This window comes from Spea bombifrons, chromosome 7 (assembly GCF_027358695.1).
Source record: "Spea bombifrons isolate aSpeBom1 chromosome 7, aSpeBom1.2.pri, whole genome shotgun sequence".
Classification (NCBI taxonomy): domain Eukaryota; kingdom Metazoa; phylum Chordata; class Amphibia; order Anura; family Pelobatidae; genus Spea; species Spea bombifrons.
The window spans coordinates 43,810,848-43,833,699 of record NC_071093.1 but is presented as its reverse complement, the minus strand read 5'-3'; the positions used below and the strand labels follow the sequence as shown (position 1 = coordinate 43,833,699).

Here is a 22,852-nt window from a genome sequence, read left to right as displayed (position 1 = left end):
CTGAGTGACCCCAAACTTTTGAACTGCAGCGTATATTTCCGTCTCTCTTGGGCCTCGTGCAGTCGATAGCCGTCCGGACTTTGCCCGGTCTCTTTAGTGACATCACTGCCTGTCCCCATATGCAAACGAGCTGCTGCAGTAAAGTGTGCCAAAATTTGCATATTGTGTTCCGTGGTCACATAAAATTGAGGAAGCCTGCGGAAATATTTGGCAGCTCTCAGCGCTGAATGTGAACTATAAGTCTCGGTAGGCATGGCTAGCCTGGGGCTTCCTGGGGATTATGGGAATGGTAGTCCGTCGCATATGAGTTTGACCCGGTGGATTCCACGTCCTCGATGGTCAGTGTGGCCCTCTATAAGTTGGATGGCGTTGGACATGCTGATGGGTTATTATTTATTTGTATAGCGCTGCCATATTCCGCAGTGCTGTACAAACAGATTTTCCGGACACACGGCGAGCCCCCCCCCCCGCGGATTAATAGCAGATTCATTAAATATTATTGACAAAAAAAAACTATTTGTGACCGCAAAGAATATGAGAAGTGATGGATGATCAAACCTCGCCGCTGTTATTATCTGATCCTTATTTGTATCGGGAAGAGGGGAATATTGGGTGCAGGGTGTTTTGGGCTTTTAACCCTTTTCGTGCTAGTTCTCAACTTACTCATAAACAGTCATATATCTGATTTTTCCTTACTCCTGCTGTACGCCGGTAAACCGCGCTGCTCGTAGAGACGACGTCAGATTACAACACCCATCACACTCAGCTGTCAGACCCTGCGGCTGATGGCGGTAAAGATTATAGTCCAAAAGCAGGTGCCTGAACTCCTCTTCTGTAATAAAGTAGCTATATCGGGATCACAGACGCTCACTCTATATCTGAAGCGCACAGCCGTGTACGTCACCGACGTGTAACCTGTCACGTCACCAAATGGCCAGCCCAGTAAAGAACTGGTTTTCCCTGCCCCACCTGCCCCGCACTGGACTGGGAGCACTGGGAGTCACAGCTGGCACCCATCTTTAGCTTTTATTAGTATCTTTTAATTGCCCGAAACTTTTCACGGCTGGCTTTTTCTAAACATCTGAGGCTCTTGACGTGGGCATTCGTTAAAGGGTGGGCATCGGTGCCAGGAAATTTGCCCATAGGGTGCACCTTAAATAGAAGTCATGGGCAATCAGTTGAAAGGGGGTATCATATGGGGGGTAAAGTTATAGTAGTAAGGCCATCAAGCCTCTGCATAACATTCACGTCGACATGGCCGCTTCTCCAAGGTGTCCGCCGGCAAACTGTTGGCCCCCCGCGCCCATGACTTTAAGGGCGCAGGACGCCAATCTCTTTGCCATGCAAGGGTTAAGTGCGCCCCGTGTAATTGTAGAAACGAGTGTCCCAGGTTTCTGGATTCCTCGACCACAATAAAGCGAATCCAGAAACCAGACCAAGTGGTTTCATTTATTACCCCTGCCGTTCTCTCTCCCACCCGTCCCCCCCCCAACCGCAGCAAAGCCTTGGCAAGCCGCAGCAAACAGCTGTCTGGGATGTTACTTGCACCTCGCATTTCGGGTGATGTCTCCCTGCCAATGCAGTTTGGAACCAAAGCATCGTCTGACGATGACCGGAGGTGTCTGGTCAAAGCCCAGGTTGCCCCAATCCCTCGATTCAATTCCGTAAAAAACAGATTAATATCAAACCTTAAAAAAGCAAGCGCTTGGTTGTAAATTATACAGAGGTTGCTCGCTGGGCTATGTCTGCTAAGCTGTACTTTAGGCCGTCTGGATATCGAGCCAAAGCTCTGTATGATATGCTTGGACCGTATCGTGTGTATATAGCGTCAATAAAAAATATGCTGGTTTCCTCGGACTCCCAGAATCTTGGAGTTATTTGGAAAGTTACCGTGATTAGGGGTTGAGTCGCGGAGCTGTAAGTCTTATAAAATCTCCGGCAACTTGAGCAGTGTGGGAGCTTTAAGTATTTGGGGTTTATACGCGGCCAAAGGAGGCAAACCGGAATGTGGAGCTAAAAATGAGAAGCCGAAAAAGAGGTTTTCCTATTGTTTTGTCTGGATCGGCGGTTTGCGTTTCGCTCCTCTCTGGTTACTTTGGAGTCCATGGAAATATACGCTGTGTGCAAAGTAATGGCACTGATAGGTTGAACTGTTTTGTTGCCATAACAGCAGAATATTTCCAGTAATAGAGGCGGATTTACAGCAGTTTGTCAACAGTCTGAGCCATCGAGGCCCCATTCTGCCCCTGTCATTTATCCTGCTGTAAAGACTCAAACCGTAATCAGTCGTTGGTCTCGTCTTAGATTCAGGAGCCGTATGTCTATCCCATGCATGTTTAATCCCCTCACTGTATTACCCTCTACCACTTCTGCTGGGAGGCTGTTCCTCATATCTACCACCCTTTCAGTAAAGTAAAACCTCCTTACATTCCATCTGACCCTCTGATAATTCCGTATATATTTTTCTTTTCAGGTATTCCTTCGGTAAGTGAACAGCCGTCTTCTCCTGACTTTTCCTGTCTTGTTTACGTTCCTGGGTGGGTAAGAGTTTCCACCGTGACTAATGTCTGCGGCCCGACGCGGTGTTGATATTGACCAGCGTGATATTCACAGGAGGAGTTTGGAAAGGTGGGTGAGGGTGGAAAGGAGTCTGTGGTGGGAAAGAGTTGGTACAAGGCTTCAGTGGAAGAAGAACCGAGGGAGGATGTAGATAGAGTAGTGGATGGTGGAGGGCTGGATAGCGGAGTGTGGTGGTGGAGGGCTGTTAGGATGTTACAGGGGTAAGAAGGTGCCACAATCATCATCAAGGAGGCCACAGGAGACAATACGGCTACAAAGCTATGTGTGAGAGGGGTCTGGCGTTAAGTGGCTTGATGCATTTCATGTGTCTTAAGGGGGACACCGTAGCCGTCATATACTCTTCAATGCAATAGCCGAGTGTCTCCTTTACCCTTCATTAAATCCCCCCAGCGCTTACAGGAGATGCGTTCGGCCGCACACATCTCCTGCTCACCAGCGCAGGATGCTCACCGGTAGCCGGCTTCAGCATCAGAACACACGAAGGTTCCAGATGTAATGATCAGAAAGCAAGTTTTAATTAAAAAAAATCACACTGGCCCTTTGCGCCATTGGCGTAAACCATTAGGCCACCGGGATGCGCCTAATCTTTCCACCGCTGGAAAGAATTGTCCATGTCTGGGATAATTCGATGGATACTCTCCCCGACCCCACGTACTAACAGATAATTCCCTGCTTTCTTCGCCACGGTTAGGAAGTAACCATCAACACTCTGGACGACCCTTTCCCGTCCTCCTGCTCCGTCCAGGTACCTGCTCTCCGTCCGCATCCTGTCCCCAAACAAAGCACAGAGACGTCCGTCAGAACCCGACACCCTCGCTTGATCTCCTTTGTAGCCAGTGGGACCCCCCTGTTTTTTTGGATCAAATATTCCTGAAGATGAAGATAAATAAGATGCAAATCCATGCTGGCTGCGCTAGAAACACAGGAAAACCACAATATTTCTTGCGTTATAATATAGCTGGAACAACAACTCTTCTCATGGTTTCTCTTCATCTCCATTAAGGATTCCGTCTCTTCTCAAAGAACTCGATAACTTCAAAGAACAATGCCTCTTAAAAAACGCCAGACCTGGCTTTGTCAGCCGCCTCTCTTCCTGTTCCCCGCAGGAAGAGAATCTTTTGAAATTTCTTGCCTTCTTATATCTTTTTTTTTGTTGTTGTTACTAATTTGGATGAGCGTCACAATATCTGGTTTTGCTTCCAGGACACCAGCCAAAGCTTTGGTGGCATCTAGAAGAAGGCCCTAACAGGGGTGGTTTTGAGAGCCTCCTGGCAAACATTCATTCCACCACTCAGGTGCTTCAATATGTTTCTAGAAGGTTGAGGTGGAATAGAACCCTGCGTAGTCTTCCAGAAGTGTCGGTGCTTGAAGAGTTGTCATTATTTTTTTTTCTAATAGCCCCCTCCAACCCAAAAGCTCCAGTCTATGTTTCCCTATGGCAGGTGGGCTTCCATGTTGAAAAGATGGACCCAGGTTTGACAAGATCTGAGAAGATCTCTTAGAACTTCTGGTTCTAGTCCTTTTATTATCTATAATAAGAGGTGGAACACGGGAGAACCCCACCACCACCACCACCACCACCGTTCAGCTGAGGATCGAGGAGATCGTTTTGTGCCAAAGTCAATAAATCCGGTCTGAAGGATGTATGTTGCGGACGTATATAAGTACGCAGAGCTGAGGCTTTCCGTATGGAGACCTCCGCGTGAAACTCCCAGTTTTTTGTTATGGAGTCTGGAACAGTTTAGAGGGGAAAATGGGGAGGAGGTGGTCTCCTCCAACATGGGGGAAACTCCAGGCTCACTTACTTTTAGCTAATTGCTTCCTTCAGGCGGGCTGCTTCGCTGCACTAATGGGTTTTAATAAAAACTTCCAATTGGGCCAGTAAACCCCTCATTAAGCTGTTTTGAGAGCATGAATTTAAGAGAGGGGAGGGCAGCAGGTCACCGGCAATATGTAATTCAGCTCGGCTGGTGAGTCATGGAAGGCTGATTGAAACCTCTGCAAAAAGCAAGTGTCCATCTCAAGCCATCGTGAAGCAGAAGACACTAACGAAGTACACAATCACTCCCATCACTCCTGTGTTCCAGTGGCCCTTTATCACTCCCATCACTCCTGTGTTCCAATGGCCCTTTATCACTCCCATCACTCCTGTGTTTCAATGGCCCTTTATCACTCCCATCACTCCTGTGTTCCAATGGCCCTTTATCACTCCCATCACTCCTGGGTTCCAATGGCCCTTTATCACTCCCATCACTCCTGGGTTCCAATGGCCCTTTATCACTCCCATCACTCCTGTGTTCCAATGGCCCTTTATCACTCCCATCACTCCTATGTTCCAATGGCCCGTTATCACTCCCATCACTCCTGTGTTCCAATGGCCCTTTATCACTCCCATCACTCCTGGGTTCCAATGGCCCTTTATCACTCCCATCACTCCTGGGTTCCAATGGCCCTTTATCACTCCCATCACTCCTGTGTTCCAATGGCCCTTTATCACTCCCATCACTCCTATGTTCCAATGGCCCGTTATCACTCCCATCACTCCTGTGTTCCAATGGCCCTTTATCACTCCCATCACTCCTGGGTTCCAATGGCCCTTTATCACTCCCATCACTCCTGTGTTCCAATGGCACGTTGTGTTCACTGATCCAAGTTTAAGTTTAAAAGGATAATTGATGGTTAGAAACCCTTTTGTAATTGTTACATTCAGAAATTTCCTTGATTTCCATGAAAACAGCTGAGTGACCCCAAACTTTTGAACAGTAGTGTATGTGTGTGATATATTTATTCATTCATTCATTTATTCATTCATTCATAGTGTCATCATGTATTTTACAAGGAGCAGGGGCGAGGTGTAGCTGTACTGCCAGCGCAGGCTTTCACGTTAGGTGGATTTTCGTGTCTCGATGTTAGCGGCAGAATCGGTTATAATGCAGGCCTCATGTTACCAATTCCAGCCGCGTTATTACGTTTCATCAAACTTGTTACTATTCGTATAAACCCCTCCAACTGTAATATGCTGATGAAAAAGGGAACGTTGATTTTATTTTGGGGGGGGTTGATTCATTATAGGGCTCGCTTTCACGATTTCAACTCCCGGTGCTTAAAATAAAGTCAGATGCTCAAATTATTGACAGCCCCGGAATAATTGCTCCAGAACATTAGCAGACCTTCCTGATCTCAGTGGGATTCCGTACCCTGCCCGGCATGCGCGGCACGCACTGGAATCCAAATTTGAGTCCATTTTATGTCGGGGGGGGCAGTTTTATACCCTGGGTGCCAGCGCCGTTTGGAATCGGAGTCCAGATGCCTGGCTTTACACGCCATCACGCTGATTTATGTGTATCTAGTTAGCCCGTCTGCTGACCTGGTCAGACTCCGCAGTAAAATAAGATTGGAGTCATTTATAACCAGTGATTAGAGGCATGTGCATGGCTCAGGGGGGGTAGGATTACCCCTACGCTGGAAAACACCAGGCCACTAATTTCCGCCAGCTCGCGGCGACCCCCCCCACACCTGATTGGGGGAAAAAAGGTAATATAACCACACAGGGGCTTTTCCATCGCGGTCTGATGTAATGGCAAACTACAGTAACATACATCGGCCCTGGCGGACAGCGACCCTACTGCATGTCAACTCACATCAATCTGGCCGAACATGCCTCTTCTATTACAGAGCCGCGCGGTTTGCTCCGGGGGGGGAGGGGATTACGCCTGATTGCTGTATACCTGGAAGTGTCAGCACAGGCGCCCGCCATAGTTAATTTCACCTCCAATTACCCAAATGGCTGGTAATTCTTGTTTATTTATACATTTCTAAAAAAAAAAAAAATGACACTTTTATTTGTTATATTATAATAAATGTTCTTGGTGGATCGGCAACAAATAATTTTGTATTTATTTTTAAATGGTATATTACGGTAATTATGTATCTGAGTGCCTGTTGTGTATCCATTATGTGTTTTAAGTAGAATGATTTATTGTCGTACCGTTTTGTTTCACACTTAACAAAGTCACAGAAGGCTTTACTACAATATAAATACAAAGGTCAAGTCCAGTTTGGGGGGGAAAAACAAAAGGGGATGACTTCTTTTAAGGCTTTATTTATTTGTTTTATTTTTTTATATTAAAACATAAAACAAAAATAATAAAAATTATATATATATATAAATATTTATATACTGGTAATTTCGCGTAATAGAATCGTTTTTGGTTGAATCCCTTTTTTTTCCTCCTTGGATTGGGATACATAAACTTTGGGTGAAAATATAAATCATTTTTTTTTTTATTTAGAATATTTTGTCACTGTACATGATCCAGTTCTAATCCGGCTCCATTCAGCAGGACAAATACCTAACTAGATCTATAACATTGTTATTAATTTTTTTCTCATTTGCACAGTTTATAAGTAAAACCATGAAAACATTTTTTTTCTAATTTTCCAAATTTTTTGAGTATATTTTTAATACTAAATTATAGCTCATCTAAACACACATGGTCTCAGTATTTTTTTTTTAAATTATTATTTTTTTTTTAACAACCCTTACGCTCTGTGAATATTTTAATGCTTATTTTTAAGAGTGATATACTATTTTCTTCTTTATTGGGGGTGTCGGGTCATTAGACCCAAACCTGTATCCAGCTCCACATTTAGTATTTTGGTTTGGCTTAAAGCAGAAACGTTTAACGTTTTATTTTTTTATTCGCTCATTTTGCCCGGTTTTGGTCGCCCCGATGGACGGCGTCCCGCTGGCACCGTGCCCGTGGCTTTGTCTCTCTGTAGGTTGCCGTCGGATCTCGGAAAGCTGCTGTGCATTTCAGGAGCAGGAACTGAGCAGCGAGGAATTGGAACCGGCAATGCCCCGGAGCAGCTTCCAAAATATTCCGCATATATCAAGGCTAAATGGCCTGCGTTGCCAGGGCCCAATTTCCGCAGAAGGGAAGCATGTTCCTGGCCATCCGAGCGCTATTAGGCTACGCAAGGTCATTACCATTAGCCTGGCCCCCGTGGCACCTGTATGGATTTAAGCCATCTGGGACCAGGAAGTTCAGTCGTTATGGCAACGGGGCTTTAACAAACAGCATGACAAAAAGCTGAATGGGCCGGGAGGGGGGGTCATGGGAGTGGGTGCGGGGGTCACCAGGTCATCCCCCCCCCAATCAGACAGAACAACAGAATATGCAAATTGGTTGAGTTTTCTGGTAGCGTTACGCGGAGAGCTGACACTCGTTTCACAGCGATACAAAATGCCGCGTCTTCTCGGCTCTTTGCTTCGGACCGTGGCGGGAATTCTTGGTTACAAAAAACATATTTTGTTTTGGAATAGCGTTCTATTACTCTATCTAGACCTTACAAAAAAAAGTTCATGTTGGATAATAACCAGAAGAAAAGGTTAAAACGCTAAATTCTGCTTCTGCTAATAAATATCACAATTTCAGTCAGTGCGCCGTTATAATAAACTACCAGTCAAAAGTTTGGGGTCACTTAGAAATGTCCTTGTTTTTGAAAGAAAAGCAGATTTTGTCCATAAAAATAACACGAAATGGATCAGAAATCCAGCATTGACGGGGTTAATGTTGGAAATGACTACTGTAGCTGGAAACGGCTGATTATTAATAGAATCTCTTCATTACAGAGGCCCTTTATCACTCCCATCACTCCTGTGTCCCAATGGCCCTTTATCACTCCCATCACTCCTGTGTCCCAATGGCCCTTTATCACTCCCATCACTCCTGTGTCCCAATGGCCCTTTATCACTCCCATCACTCCTGTGTTCCAATGGCCCTTTATCACTCCCATCACTCCTGTGTTCCGATGGCCCTTTATCACTCCCATCACTCCTGGGTTCCAATGGCCCTTTATCACTCCCATCACTCCTGGGTTCCAATGGCCCTTTATCACTCCCATCACTCCTGTGTTCCAATGGCCCTTTATCACTCCCATCACTCCTGTGTTCCAATGGCCCTTTATCACTCCCATCACTCCTGTGTTCCAATGGCCCTTTATCACTCCCATCACTCCTGTGTTCCAATGGCACGTTGTGTTCGCTGATCCAAGTTTAAGTTTAAATGAATAATTGATTGTTAGAAACCCTTTTGCAATTATGTTACAGCCAGAAATTTTCCATGAAAACAGCTGAGTGACCCCAAACTTCGTGTCGTGTGTGTAAACGGTCGTGTATGTTGGTTGGGTTGCTTCTCTCTGAAACCCTCTTTGTAGCACGAGGCGGCCTCGTTGTGGTTTTAGCTTCCTAATGGTTTTGCAAGCTGGTTTCACACCTGGGCTCTGTGACAGCAGTCGGCGGGGGGTCCGCGTCCTCTTGCACCCTCGCTGAACGCTGGTAACAGGTTGCCTGAAGATACCGTCAGTGTTTCAGTTCTCGTCATGCGTGACAGCCCTGGTTCCCTTCAATTAACCCTTTGAGATGCTTAATAGCCGCTTGCTCTGAAGACCCCAGGTAGCCCATGCGCTGCAGTGACATCACTATCTGCGTATCTTTCTGTGTGCCATAACTATCCTATATTAAGAGAAAGAAAGGTTCAAGATCTGTTCCACACTGAAAGAAGGTTTCTTTAGATTTCTCCTTCACTGGGGGGGTCAAGAACTTACGCCAAAGGACAGAGTTTCCAGAACTCTTCTTGACCAGGAGATAGAAAAGTTCCATAACTCTTCCACGCACAAAAGGAAAGAAATGTTCCGGAAAAAAGGAGAGGGGTTCCGGAACTCTTGCACACCAAGGTAGAGAGAGGTTCCAGAACGCTTCCAAAAAAGAAAAAGAAAGGTTGCATAAATCTTCCACAAAGTGAGAGAGAGAGAGAGGTTCTAGAACTCTGACATCCAGAGAGAGAGAGGTTCCAGAACGCTTCTGCAAGCCTGAGGTGGATAAATGTTCCGGAGCTCTTCCATAAATTGAGGGAGAGAGAGGTTCTGGAACTCTTTCAAACACTGAGCTAGAGGAATGTTCCGGAACACTCAATGCGGCAGAGGAAGGTATCGGAACTCTCTCACACATGGAGGGAAAAACTATTCCAGAACTCTTCCACACTCGGAGGAAGAGAGAGAGGTTCCGGAACATCCCCCGCTCCGCACCACAAGGATGAAAGAAATATAGTTTGTGGAGGGAGAGGGGCACAGTACGTTCCTGCAATCTGCTGAAGAAATGTTACAGGGAAAAGCTTCCAATGTGAAAAAAGTTCTATTTTTCTTCGATAACGATGAATTTAAGAGAATTTCTCAGGAAATGTTAGACATAAAATGCTGAAGAATTGCATCAGAGCTAGTATGTGCGCTAGTACTCGTATGGCTGTACATGCGCAACAAGTAGCGGGTGGAGGAGTTTTTCTGTATATAAGGAAAATTACTATAAGAATCCTAAATTAGGTTTACGTTGGCTTAATTGTGAATTCATCCACATTTCCGCATTGTGACGTTCCCTAACAGACAGGGCGTTATTGTCCCTTCTACTGGCACCGTTCCAAGACAGCCCGTGTTTTTTGACGCGACTCGTGACTTTTATGCAGAATAACCCGTTCGAGCCACAGATATTTGCCTACAGGTAGCTGTGATAGTAACTCATTGTGTCGGCGATGCCATCCGAGCGTATCTGCCTCCACTCCTACTGACGGGGTCATTAACCTGATACCGATCCGTCAACGTGACAAACCCAGGAGATCCATTAGCAGAATAATTAAAAAAAAAAAAAAAAGCTTAACTCTAAAATATTTTTTTTAAAAGAAAAAAAAATCAGGAAAAAATAGAAATCTCTCTTTACCCTTGGCTATAGTTTTTTTTTATTGTTTTTTTTATTTTATTAATAGAAATTGGGAAGTTTGGATGGAATATAAAAGATGCTGCATTGCCAACTTTGTCAGGGTTTCAGAACATAAGTCCGATATCGTTTCTTGTAACGTTGTAACTCCGTCTAGGACGGATCCCCGTATTCCTGCAGTTTTTGTTTCTGTATATCGTTGTTCCGCCAGCAACTACCAAGGTTTCTAGAATTGTTTCTAAGTTTATATCCAGCTTTGGCTCAAATTTCTGGCATCAAAACTTATTTTAAATTCAATAATCTTTTTTAATTAATTTTAGAACCAAGAGTTGGAATTTGAAAGATAATTATTCATCCTGTTCAATGTCCAGACCCTTCCCTTATAATTGAACAGGAACTCTTGTAGCAGGCAGTGATAGGTGGTTGCCATAGTAGCAGAAAAGGCTTCTTCAGAGGAAAATAAAAACAATAAAGATTTAACTCAGAATTGGGGTAACTCGCTGAGTGGTCTTTGTTACACTGTCCGTTGAGATGCATTATGGGACATTTAACGCGTATCGTGGTGGCTCGGTCAAGATCCAGAGCCGGTCACAAATGGTCCCACTGCCTTTTGCCGGTGACTCCTGCAGGACCGGCAACACTCGCAAACGTGAGCGGAAACTCCCAGATCCTGCCCGCTAATGTCACGCCGTACAGAACATTACCTTAAACATGGACGCCGTGACATTAGGGCCCATATGCTCGTGGAAGGAACCTGAACCAAGGAAAAAAGTTACATTTCCTCCCCTTTGGGTTGAAAGTGCTGCTTTCTATAGTTTTTACACCAATCTTTTTCAAGGACGGCAAAGAACCCGAGATACATAAAACTACACGACGCTTAACTTTAATTATATGGCTGGGCCGCCATTATTGCTGCCTCAGCCCAAAGGCCTTCTCCAGTCCAGCATTTGGCTCGTTACGTGAAAGATGCTTAAATAAGGTCTGTGAGCGTTATCACTGGGAGCAGAGGGCAACGGTGGCTTTCTGAGCCCCCTCTTTAAAGGCATTAAAGGCTAAAGGGACTTAAAAGTGTGGGAATTGGTGAATATCAAAGACCCGGACTTCGGTTTAATGTTGTGAACCAGATGCCCATTTTTTTTTTCTTTACAGTGACATGCGATTTATTCCCGCAGAGATGACGAGTGCAACTTTTGGTATAAAGATCTTAAGAAGTTCAAAGGGAAAGCCACAACGCTGATCAAAGGGACAGGGTGTCCTGTGCGTTTTGAAGTGACTGTTGCAGGGAGGAACGGGTTAATCGTGTGCTGTAGGAGCATCCAGATCCTGAAGACCCTCTTATTTATATCGCGTATTGCCGAGCCTAGCAGTGCTCCGGGGAAAGAGTGACAAAGAGGGTCTTTGTGCTACTGGTCACAGCTGTTGGGTCCAGGCTTCAGGACTACATCAGCGAGGATGAGCAGGTGGGCCGGCCGGCCGCCCCGGCCTTCTCCTTCCCAGAAGTATCGGACTGCGCTCCTTGCCTGAGGGATCCTACTGGGGGAAGCATTAACTTGGGCACGGTGTATTGATCAAAAGTTTGCCTAATATAGGAGCCGGGAAGACGTTCTGGAACATTATTAGAATCCAGGCACAAGGGACTTTTAAGAACATAGGAGTAGTGGTTCGTGAGGAAAGTGAAGCCTTGTCCCACATGCTTGCAATCTTCCCATTAGTCCTAATGAAGTTGAACCCTTAAAGTGTTGTGCGATGCCTTGTGCAACTCACTGGCCCTCTCAAAGATCTGCCTTTTTATGAGTCAAATCTGAACCAAGGGTTCCAGGAATTGTGGCGCATTAGCACTGGAAAGACACAAAGTATCTGCTCATACTTCATCTGAACGAAACCTAGTGTGACTGTAGATCACAAGAAACAAATAAATGCAAACTCCACGTACTATGTGTTCATTTAAATGCAAATAAAGGAAAAACGTTTATAACGAGGAGTTATGTGGCTGTTTTATCTACTCAAATATCTACTCGCTGGACCATACCATACCAAAGCATAAGGGGTGTAACTAATTAATACAACCTCACCTGCAGGAGCATGGCAACACATCAACTAATTAATTTTCATATTCTAATACAACACCACTTACAGGACCATACCAACACATCAGATGAGTCATTTCCTAATACACCATCACTTACAGGACCATACCAACACATCAACTTCTTAATTTATACACTCGGATAACCCAGCCTTCTGGACCATACCAACTCATCATCTGAGTAATCTACTAATACATATCATACATGCTATACCAACACATTGGCTGTATAATCCATTTATGCTGGACCATACCAACACATCGGTTGAGTAAAATACCGATACATTTCATATATGCTATTCCATACCAACATGTCTGATGTATGATCCTATTACACATTTTATCCACATTGGGCCATACCAATAAATCAGCTGGATAATCCACTCATACATTTCAACCATAATGGGCCATACCAACACGTTTGTTCCACCTGTAGAGCAAAAAGCTGCCTGATCCCCCTTATACATGTCGCCCACCAGGCTATACCATGATACGTCAGTTCGTTTCAAAATGCCAGACCGGCTGTACAGCAATCCAGTCATAAAATCCCACCGAGGAGATCGCGGTGCCTGGTCCAAGCATGGCTTCTTAAACTGGCCTAGCGTGGCACTTTGTAGTAATGGGGGGCAGATATTCTGATCTCAGCTTCGCGTGGTTCCATAAGTGAGTTTGATGCAGACCAGACTGGCTCTGCGTTTATAAATCCAGTTTCTCCGACGGCACGGAGAAGCCAATGCATTAAAAAGTGCTTTATTGGAACAATGAAATGTTTTATACGTTCAGAAAAATCCTCCCTGGGGAGTCCCCGAGGCCTCTCCTTTTACTCTTAAAACTCAGATCGCTCTTTTTAAGCACGCTTCACTTAGATGTGAGTTTGTAAAAATTGCTAAGTTTCTCATCTTGCCAAATACCGAGCTTTTTTTAGAGCACGATATAATGTGGATCACAGCATAAAGAAAAGAAGATACAATGTATCACGATTCATAATGAGGGCATTACAATAGAGCTGAAACAACGAATCGATAAAATCGATAATAATCGATAACGGAAATCATCGATAACGATTTCCGTTATCGATTAATCGAGTGATCAATTCGTTGTTGGAGCACTAGGCTCCTTTTACTTACCTCCGCGAGCGTTCCCCGCTTCTGCTACACGCTCTGCAGTCTCCGCCTTCTAGCTACGTGACGGATGTGACGCGTTCCGGAGGTAAGTATTCTTCATGTCTATGTGCACGGATCGCACAGAGCCACTCGCACAGAGCGAATCGCTCTGTGCGAATGGAGCCACTCGCACAGAGCGGTTCGCTCTGTGCGAGTGGCTCCACTCGCACAGAGCGGTTCGCTCTGTGCGAGTGGCTCCATTCGCACAGAGCGGTTCGCTCTGTGCGAGTGGCTCCATTCGCACAGAGCGGTTCGCTCTGTGCGAGTGGCTCCATTCGCACAGAGCGGTTCGTGAGTGTGGGTGCAGGGCAGAGTGGGGGTGGGGGTGCAGGGCAGAGTGGGGGTGGGGGTGCAGGGCAGAGTGGGGGTGGGGGTGGGGGGTGCAGGGCAGAGTGGGGGTGGGGATGCAGGGTGTGAGTGTGGGTGCAGAGCAGAGTGGGAGACTGGGTGCAGGGCAGAGTGGGGGTGGGGATGCAGGGCAGGGTGTGAGTGTGGGTGCAGGGCAGAGTGGGTGCAGGGCAGAGTGTGAGTGTGGGGGCAGGGCAGAATGTGGGGGCAGGGCTGGGTGCAGGGCAGAGTTAGAGACTGGGTGCAGGGGCACAGTGCAAAGTGCTGGGTGCAAAGTGCCAGTGCTGGGTGCAAAGTGCCAGGGCTGGGTGCAAAGTGCTGGGTGCAAAGTGCCAGGGCTGGGTGCAAAGTGCAAAGTGCTGGTGCAAAGTGCTGAATGCTGGGTGCAAAGTGCTGGATGCAAAGTGCCAGGGCTGGGTGCAAAGTGCTGGTGCAAAGTGCCAGGGCTGGGTGCAAAGTGCTGGTGCAAAGTGCTGAATGCTGGGTGCAAAGTGCTGGATGCAAAGTGCCAGGGCTGGGTGCAAAGTGCTGGGTGCAAAGTGCTGGGTGCAAAGTGCCGGGTGCAAAGTGCCAGGGCTGGGTGCAAAGTGCTGGGTGCAAAGTGCTGGGTGCAAAGTGCTGGGTGCAAAGTGCAAAGTGCTGGGGCAAAGTTTCTTGAACAGTAATAGTCCACCTCTTTTCAGAATGTTTGGGGTTATTTTGTTTCATAAATATTGTGTTTGGGTTCTTGTACTTTGAAAATATTGTTTTTTATTACATCATAACAAAATAAGAATGTTAATGTAAATTTTAAGTTGTTTTTTAACATCCAGTTCATTAAATTCTTTTAAATAAACGAAAAATTTGCATATTGTTTTTTTTATCCGATTAATCGATTAATCGAAAAAATAATCGGCCGATTAATCGATTATTAAAATAATCGTTAGTTGCAGCCCTACATTACAAACATATAACCGGCAGGCACAAGAAGGGCAAAATATGATTTAAGTGGGTAAGTGGAACGGCATCCCAGCAGAAGCGGTAGAGGCTAATACAGTGAGTGTATTAAACATGCATGGGATAGACATACGGCTCCTGAATCTAAGACGAGGCCGACGACTAAGGGTTAAAATCAGACTAGATGTTGTGTTTCTGTGCTGGCACGTCTGTGTTGTGGCAGTAATCGGAGGGTTAAGCGGCGGACGCGGCACCGTGACGGTATGGCTGAAGGGCACCGTTAGGCAGAGGTTCGCTTTGCCTTTCAAAACAGTTGTTTCTTATCGGCTTTCAGGGAACGGAAAATGCAAAGCGGATGTTTGCATGGAGTACGGGCCGGCGATGCGCCAATACGGGCCGCGGCGCAAACAGCAAAACACACAAAGGATATCGGTTTAATATTAAAACTATCCGGCGTGACGCGCGGGGTGCAGATTCCGGCCCTCGGTCATGCAACAACTCTCATTATCCGCAGGCAGACCGTAGTTGCCTGGGAGTCATGAGAGTTGAAGTTAAAGCAGGGCTTCAGTTCCCGGGTTTCTTCTCCAGCGGATAACATTTCTCCTGGCCAAGGCTGTGCCTTTGTAGCCACCTAAAAGGTGTGCTCTGCACTGTGCCCTTTTTGCACCCCCCCCTCCCGTGAGCCCATATGATGCGTCTTCCTGCAGCTGGACACGTTGAGAGGATGCGACCGCGCATGCTGAGATCCTGCATGGTGTCAAACGTGCAAACACTGATCTAAGCATCGCTTAAAAGGATTGTTTGCGGTAACAAAGACTCCTGTGTCGGCGGAGCTTGGGATTTATTGTGCTTTGAACTGAAAATGATTGGGATTAATTGAAAAGCTTTGTTGGGAAACGTTCCCGTCCCGGCTGTGATGTGTCCGTCAGCCAATGGGAACGGGAATCAGTTGATTACCGGGAATCAAAGAGGAGATCTGTCAGAGAGGAGATCTGTAAACACATTCGGCAGATCGGCCCCCATTCGGCCCCCGTCTAGTCGCCTGTTTCTCCTGCTGTAAAGACTCAAACCGTAATCAGTCGTTGGTCTCGTCTTAGATTCAGGAGCCGTATGTCTATCCCATGTATGTTTAATCCCCTCACTGTATTACCCTCTACCACTTCTGCTGGGAGGTTGCCCCACTTCTCTACCATTTGCTCAGTAGAGTTAACCTTACTAGCATCAAACAGATCTCCCCCGAGCCGAGATCCCCCATGTCTTTGCTGATCCTCGTTTTAGTCGCCCCCCTCCTCTCTGTCAGGACTCTCGGTTCGGCGTCCGTGTTTTCTGCCGCTCTGTTTGGTAAACGCACCGAGCTCATGGGTTTTTTTTTGCTTTCCCGTCCAGGTTGGGAATCTCAGCTCCTGGAAACCGGATTTCTAGGGATCTTTCTGTGCCCCGTTTGGTCTCTCGCCCGAATCCCAAAGAACACCCCGCCGTCTCGCATAGTCATCTGGACGTTCCGCTGGCTCATCTTCCGGATCATGCTCGGGGCGGTGAGTAACTCTTCCTTCCTCTACGTTCTGAAGACCACAACTTCCAAGTAGGGTGGTTGGACGTCCCAATGTCCAAGACCCCTCCGTGCCACTTGGACATCCCTTGGGGTGCAGCAGCAATTATTCTTCTACCTCTCCTCACATCTACTGCCCATAGCGGTGGGGGCAACCCATCGACCGTCGACTTTAACTCCCATGGGGCTCCCACCACCGCCGTCCATGGACCATGACCTCCTCATCGCTGCCCCTTCATCCATGCCTTCCTATAGGAATGATGGAAAGCATGGCCGCCGCGGAGGATTCTGGATAACACCACGCGTGATCCAGAGCTGGCCGATCTCAGACCGCTACGATATCGAGTGTCGGCAAAATCTTTTGTACTCGGCCGTTAGCGATGGCTCCGTATCGGCCGGTGGAGCGCGAGGCTTTTAATCCCATGTGTTGTACGGACCGTGTTTTTACAAGATAAGAGGAGATTGTGGGGTGAAATAATACAGCGCCGGGATACAGGGAGGTTTGTGCTCGCCTGCTTTGCTTGGCTCGGCTCCGGCGCTTTATCTGACCTGACGGCTTCGGTATCAGAGCGAGCAGATGTGAAACCCTATAGCTTTCTATAGGTGGAGGAGAAAAACACGGCGTTAAAGAGAAGCAGGGCTCCAAACGCAAGCCTCGGAACAAAGAGGGCACCTTGTACCCCCTTCCGCTGTGATTGATGGGGTACAAAACAGAGCCGTCTACAGCTGGAGATGGGGCCAGATTATTTATTAGGTCATTCGGCCTTATACCAGGTATAAGAGATCTCAACGTGTCCGGCTTGGAAGATAGAGAGAGGGAGGAGAGAGAAGAGAGAGAGAGGGGGTAGAGAGAGACATTTAAATACATAAAGGGGTTTAATAAAGTACAGGAGGGAAGTTTATTTCAAAGGAGGTGAAAAGTTACAACAAGAGACCCGAATCTAACACTAGAGGTGGAATGGAAGGAAGTTTTACTTTACTGAGAGGGTGGTAGATAAGTGGAACAGCCTCCCAGCAGAAGTGGTAGAGGCTAATACGGTGAGGGGATCTAAGACGAGACCAAGGGATGATTGTATGGGTTATATGCGTTAAACTTATTTACATTACATCTGAGCCTCTGACCCGATGGATTTGGGCTACGACCCCAGGCTCGTTATAAGAGAGAAGCGTCCCAGCGGCCGCTCTCCATTAAACGGCGCTCTCCCGTGTGACGGCTCGCTGACGGCTTTGCGTGTAGAAGCTGGGAAGAGCGTTAGCTGCCTGTGTAATCCCGGCCGTCAGGGAGCGGGTGATTGATGGCCGCGGTGTCACCGGCAGCCCAAACACTTGCACGTTTTCTTCTTCTGGGACGGGATAATGATCCTGACAGGCGTTACGAGGCATGTCCGATGCGTGAAAGCAAAGTTTCCTCCCCGACACATGTGCACCTGTCACAGGAGCCGCTCGTGATTTGTGTCCCGGGCCAGCTGAAGCCCGCCGTCGGTTGCCGTTCCCAGAGCAGGCTGGCGGCTGTCAGGGGCAGGGAGGGTATATAGTGACCTCGGGGCCAGGTGGAGCCGGGCGTACGGGCGATCATGGGTACAGGACGCCCCTTCCTTATACCCGCCACCATCACGGAAAGAGTTTTATAATCAGATATTATATAATCATAATATGTGCAAATATTATCGATTTTGTTTTAATTTTAAAGAACATGCGCAAGAAAAATCTGCCCTCCGTTCTCTAATAAAACATATTTATCATTTCCACGCGTTTTTACATATATATTCCAAAATACGGGAGATGTATCCAACTTTCCCCTTAATGGGAACCTTTCATGTAAAATATATTTTGAGGGGTTTTTTTTTACTTGTTCGTGTAACCCTTTGTGTGCCAGATGGGCAAGTAGTGCTTTTTCGGTGTTATAAAAAATGTAATTTTTTGAGAGGGATATGTATTTAATCCACGGATAAAGGAATGTTTAGGTGCATCTGTATACCCAGTGCTGTATACAATAATAACCCCCAGCGCTGTATACAGTAATGTAACCCCCAGCACTGTATACAGTAATTTAACCCCCAGTGCTGTATACAGTAATATAACCCCCAGCACTGTATACAGTAAAAAAACCCCAGCGCTGTATACAGTAATTTAACCCCCAGCGCTGTATACAGTAAAAAAACCCCAGCGCTGTATACAGTAATATAACCCCCAGCGCTGTATACAGTAATATAACCCCCAGCGCTGTATACAGTAATGTAACCCCCAGCTCTGTATACAGTAATATAACCCCCCAGCGCTGTATACAATAATAACCCCCAGCGCTGTATACAGTAATATAACCCCCAGCGCTGTATACAGTAATATAACCCCCAGCACTGTATACAGTAATATAACCCCCAGCACTGTATACAGTAATATAACCCCCAGCGCTGTATACAGTAATATAACCCCCAGCGCTGTATACAGTAATATAACCCCCAGCATTGTATACAGTAATATAACCCCAGCGCTGTATACAGTAATATAACCCCCAGCGCTGTATACAGTAATATAACCCCCAGCGCTGTATACAGTAATATAACCCCCAGCGCTGTATACAGTAATATAACCCCCAGCACTGTATACAGTAATATAACCCCCAGCTCTGTATACAGTAATATAACCCCCAGCGCTGTATACAGTAATATAACCCCCCAGCGCTGTATACAGTAATATACCCCCCAGCACTGTATACAGTAATATACCCCCCAGCACTGTATACAGTTATATAACCCCAGCGCTGTATACAGTAATATAACCCCAGCGCTGTATACAGTAATATAACCCCCAGCCCTGTATACAGTAATATAACCCCCCAGCGCTGTATACAGTAATATAACCCCCCAGTGCTGTATACAGTAATATAACCCCCCCAGCGCTGTATGCAGTAATATAACCCCCAGCGCTGTATACAGTAATATAACCCCCCAGCGCTGTATACAGTAATATAACCCCCCCAGCACTGTATACAGTAATATAACCCCCCAGCGCTGTATACAGTAATATAACCCCCCAGCGCTGTATGCAGTAATATAACCCCCAGCGCTAAATACAGTAATATAACCCCCAGTGCTGTATACAGTAATATAACCCCCCAGCGCTGTATACAGTAATATACCCCTCCCCCCAGCGCTGTATGCAGTAATATAACCCCCAGCGCTGTATACAGTAATATAACCCCCAGCGCTGTATACAGTAATATAACCCCCAGCACTGTATACAGTAATTTAACCCCCAGCGCTGTATACAGTAATATAACCCCCAGCGCTGTATACAGTAAAAAAACCCCAGCGCTGTATACAGTAATATAACCCCCAGCGCTGTATACAGTAATAAACTCCCAGCGCTGGATACAGTAATATAACCCCCACGCTGTATACAGTAATATAACCCCCAGCGCTGTATACAGTAATAAACCCCCAGCGCTGGATACAGTAATATAACCCCCTGCGCTGTCGGTGACAAAAACCTGCTTTTCTCCCAATAAACTCCCTTTATCTGCAGCCCTGGAGCCGCCGTTGCTGTCAGTCATGTGATATTTTGGGTGACTTTCCCGGCTCAAACACCACACTGAGCTGATGCTTTATGGCGATGCTAATGAAGTCATTCTATTGTTCCCACAGGCAGTATGATAAGGAGTCGCGGTGTTTAGTAGATCGGGGATCAGATAACAGAGCAAGAATCATACAAACGGCTGATATGCAGCATCCTGAAAACATTATATTATGGGGCAAAAACTACAAATGTTTTATGATAAAAAGAGCAGCGCAGTATTTTAGAAAAGATATTTGAATCTGATACGACAAATAATAAAAAGCGCTGAGAGATCTCTTTTGACTAATAATAGGAGATTAATGGTTTGGCTGCTCTGGAAAGTTCATCCGCAGACGGATTTATTAAGATTGATGGGGAAATTAAGACTTCTCAGAAAACGAGAAAACTTGCTTCCAAAAATACAACTGAAAAAAATTACCCAAAACACAGAATTGCACAGCAATCATATAAATATTTCTTTAATTTGGCAGATTTACCACCAATCCCGATACGAGTAACTCTTTGACACTTAGTTAAAAAATTATTGGAAATCACCCTCTTTTTTTACTTGCGTCTCCGTTATAATAATCATTATTTTTATTAGGTGCTAACATATTCCATAGCGCAGTACAATTTGTATTTGGGGTTAACAACTATATAACAAGGAGCTTGCAATCTAAGCCACGTGGCAATTTCATACCAAGCCCCTGGCACGAATGGTAGGTTTATAAGGGCCCCGGCTCGTGAGCTTACAATCTAAAAGGAATTCTATGGGTAACTGAGGCAAAAGGAGGGGGGCTGCATTATTGGGCCCTTCTAGTCATCAAAGGGTTAAAGCAATAAGTCGCCCTAAGCAGGGGGGGTGTCTTCTGGGTTGCCTCACCGCGTGTCTCTGTCTATCTGCACATGTGCTCGTTATGTTAATGTGTTTGCCCGCCGCTCGCTGATTGCAGTCCCGGCACACAAGGCTGGTTTTGTTAAAGCCCTGTATATTTTGGGAGGTACCAAGAGGGCATCGGGTCAGGGTGCGGAGGGGTGCTGCGGAGGAGTGTAAATCAGAAGCTACCATGTCTGCTGAGGGGTGAGGAGGTCACAAAGAAATGTGTTTGGGGAGGTGTGGGGGGGAGATTGTAAGATTGACAGCAGCAGGGCAGGCAGCAGGTTGTACCCCGTCTGGGAGTTGGAGGGAAGACAGAAGGGCTGTCATTACCGAGTGATTAGGTCCACTTTGGGTTAACCTGTAGTTCGCTGGATGGAGCGACAATCCTTATACCATTTAAATGCGCCGGCCCTCAGAAGCTTTTAATGCTTTTGGAACTAAATGCAGCGTTAGAATTATAACAGTCATATCAAATTCTGCCTCGTGGATCTGTTTTGCCGGGAACACGTAATTGTCATGTGACACAGAAAGCAGAGACTGATAGGGTGTGGTAGTGGAACCTCCTAAAAGCTTCTTAACGTGTGTTTGTTGTTTTTTGGGGGGAGAAAGAACAAAATATGAAATCTGCTAAGTATTGTTTTCTTAATGTGCTGGAGAGCGCAGATAAAGTTTTGTCTGAATCCAAAAAAAAAAAAAAAAGTCATTTAAGGAAAGTCAGTGAATTCTTTCCTGAGTGATAGAAATATTCAAATCAAATCAGGAGTGGAGTTTATGTCAAATGAGGAGAAATGTTAGAACAAGAGGCCATAGTTAAATATCAATGGGATAGGCATGTTGTAGTAGATAAGTGGGAAAGCTGTCCAGCAGAGGTGGTAGAGGGTAATACAGTGAGGGTATTAAACACCCATGTAATACGCATATGGTTTCTGAATCTAAGGCGAGACCAACGACTGATTAAGGTTTGAGTCTTTACAGCAGGAAAAACGTGCAGACTAGACGGGGCCGGATGGGGGCCGATCTGCCGGCAAATTCTGTTTTTATGTCACTGTGAAGCACCCTGGCGTCTGTTATTTCAAGTTATGGCATCTCTTTGACAGGAATGTCCCCTTTTTTCTTACACACTTTTATATTCTTAAAATATATCAGAATCCGTAACATAAATTCCAAATAAGATTATTGAAGATCATCTGTATTCTTATAATAATCAGCAATTGACACACCCCCTAACAGTAACCACACCCCCGAGGAGCCTCTAAGTGATAATTTACTTGCAAATGCAGAAGAATTTCGGGGGGAGGGGGAATTTTAATGAAAACATTTGTAGCATTTTAACAGTCCTTTCTGATGACATCAGTTGTTTTGAAATATGGATACTTTTTCACATTTTTTTTTACTTATTTCACTGAACTTCTAATAGAAAAGTTCACGGTTTGCAGCATCCATCAAGCGCTGGAATGCACTTCATGCGCAGCGACGCTTATTTACCTTACACCAGTTAATGCAAAAATAAATATTGCACCACGATGCCCAGAAAGCAAACACTCACTCAATCGAGCGAGGGTAAGCACGTACGACCAAGCAGCTGCCGGCAGTGAAAGGGTCAAGCGTTCTCTCTGGTTTTTTTTTCTCTTTTACTGTAACAAACCGAAAAAATAAGAAAATAGAAAGAAAAAAAACCAGGATGTGATGGTAAACCTCAGACCGCATTTTAAATCTTATCAGTAATTGGCAGCGCGGCGATGCCGCTGCGACCATCTCATTGGCACAGATCCCTTGTGGGTTTTTTTAATGTGGTTTCTTCCTCTTTTGGGTTCTGTACATTGGCCAATTTTGTATATTTTTTTGAATGTATTTTTTTGGTAATTTCTTTCTCTTTCATCTGTATTTTAACATTTTTTTTTAAATATTTAATTTAATATTTTTTTTTTTTTTACTGTTTTGATGCATTAAGAAAAAAAAACATATTTCGCAACATGGACATTTGTAA

At 45.7% G+C, this 22,852-nt stretch overlaps 1 protein-coding gene across 1 annotated transcript in view; it reads left to right on the top strand.

Annotated features, from left to right (window-relative positions):
- LMF1 (lipase maturation factor 1) overlaps positions 1 to 22,852 on the top strand; it is an 89,509-nt gene that overhangs the window by 6,686 nt on the left and 59,971 nt on the right. Inside the window, exons 3-4 of the mRNA XM_053470909.1 lie at positions 2,474 to 2,484; positions 16,268 to 16,416. Coding sequence (XP_053326884.1) covers positions 2,474 to 2,484; positions 16,268 to 16,416 — 160 coding nt within the window. The remainder of the gene's footprint in view (positions 1 to 2,473; positions 2,485 to 16,267; positions 16,417 to 22,852) is intronic.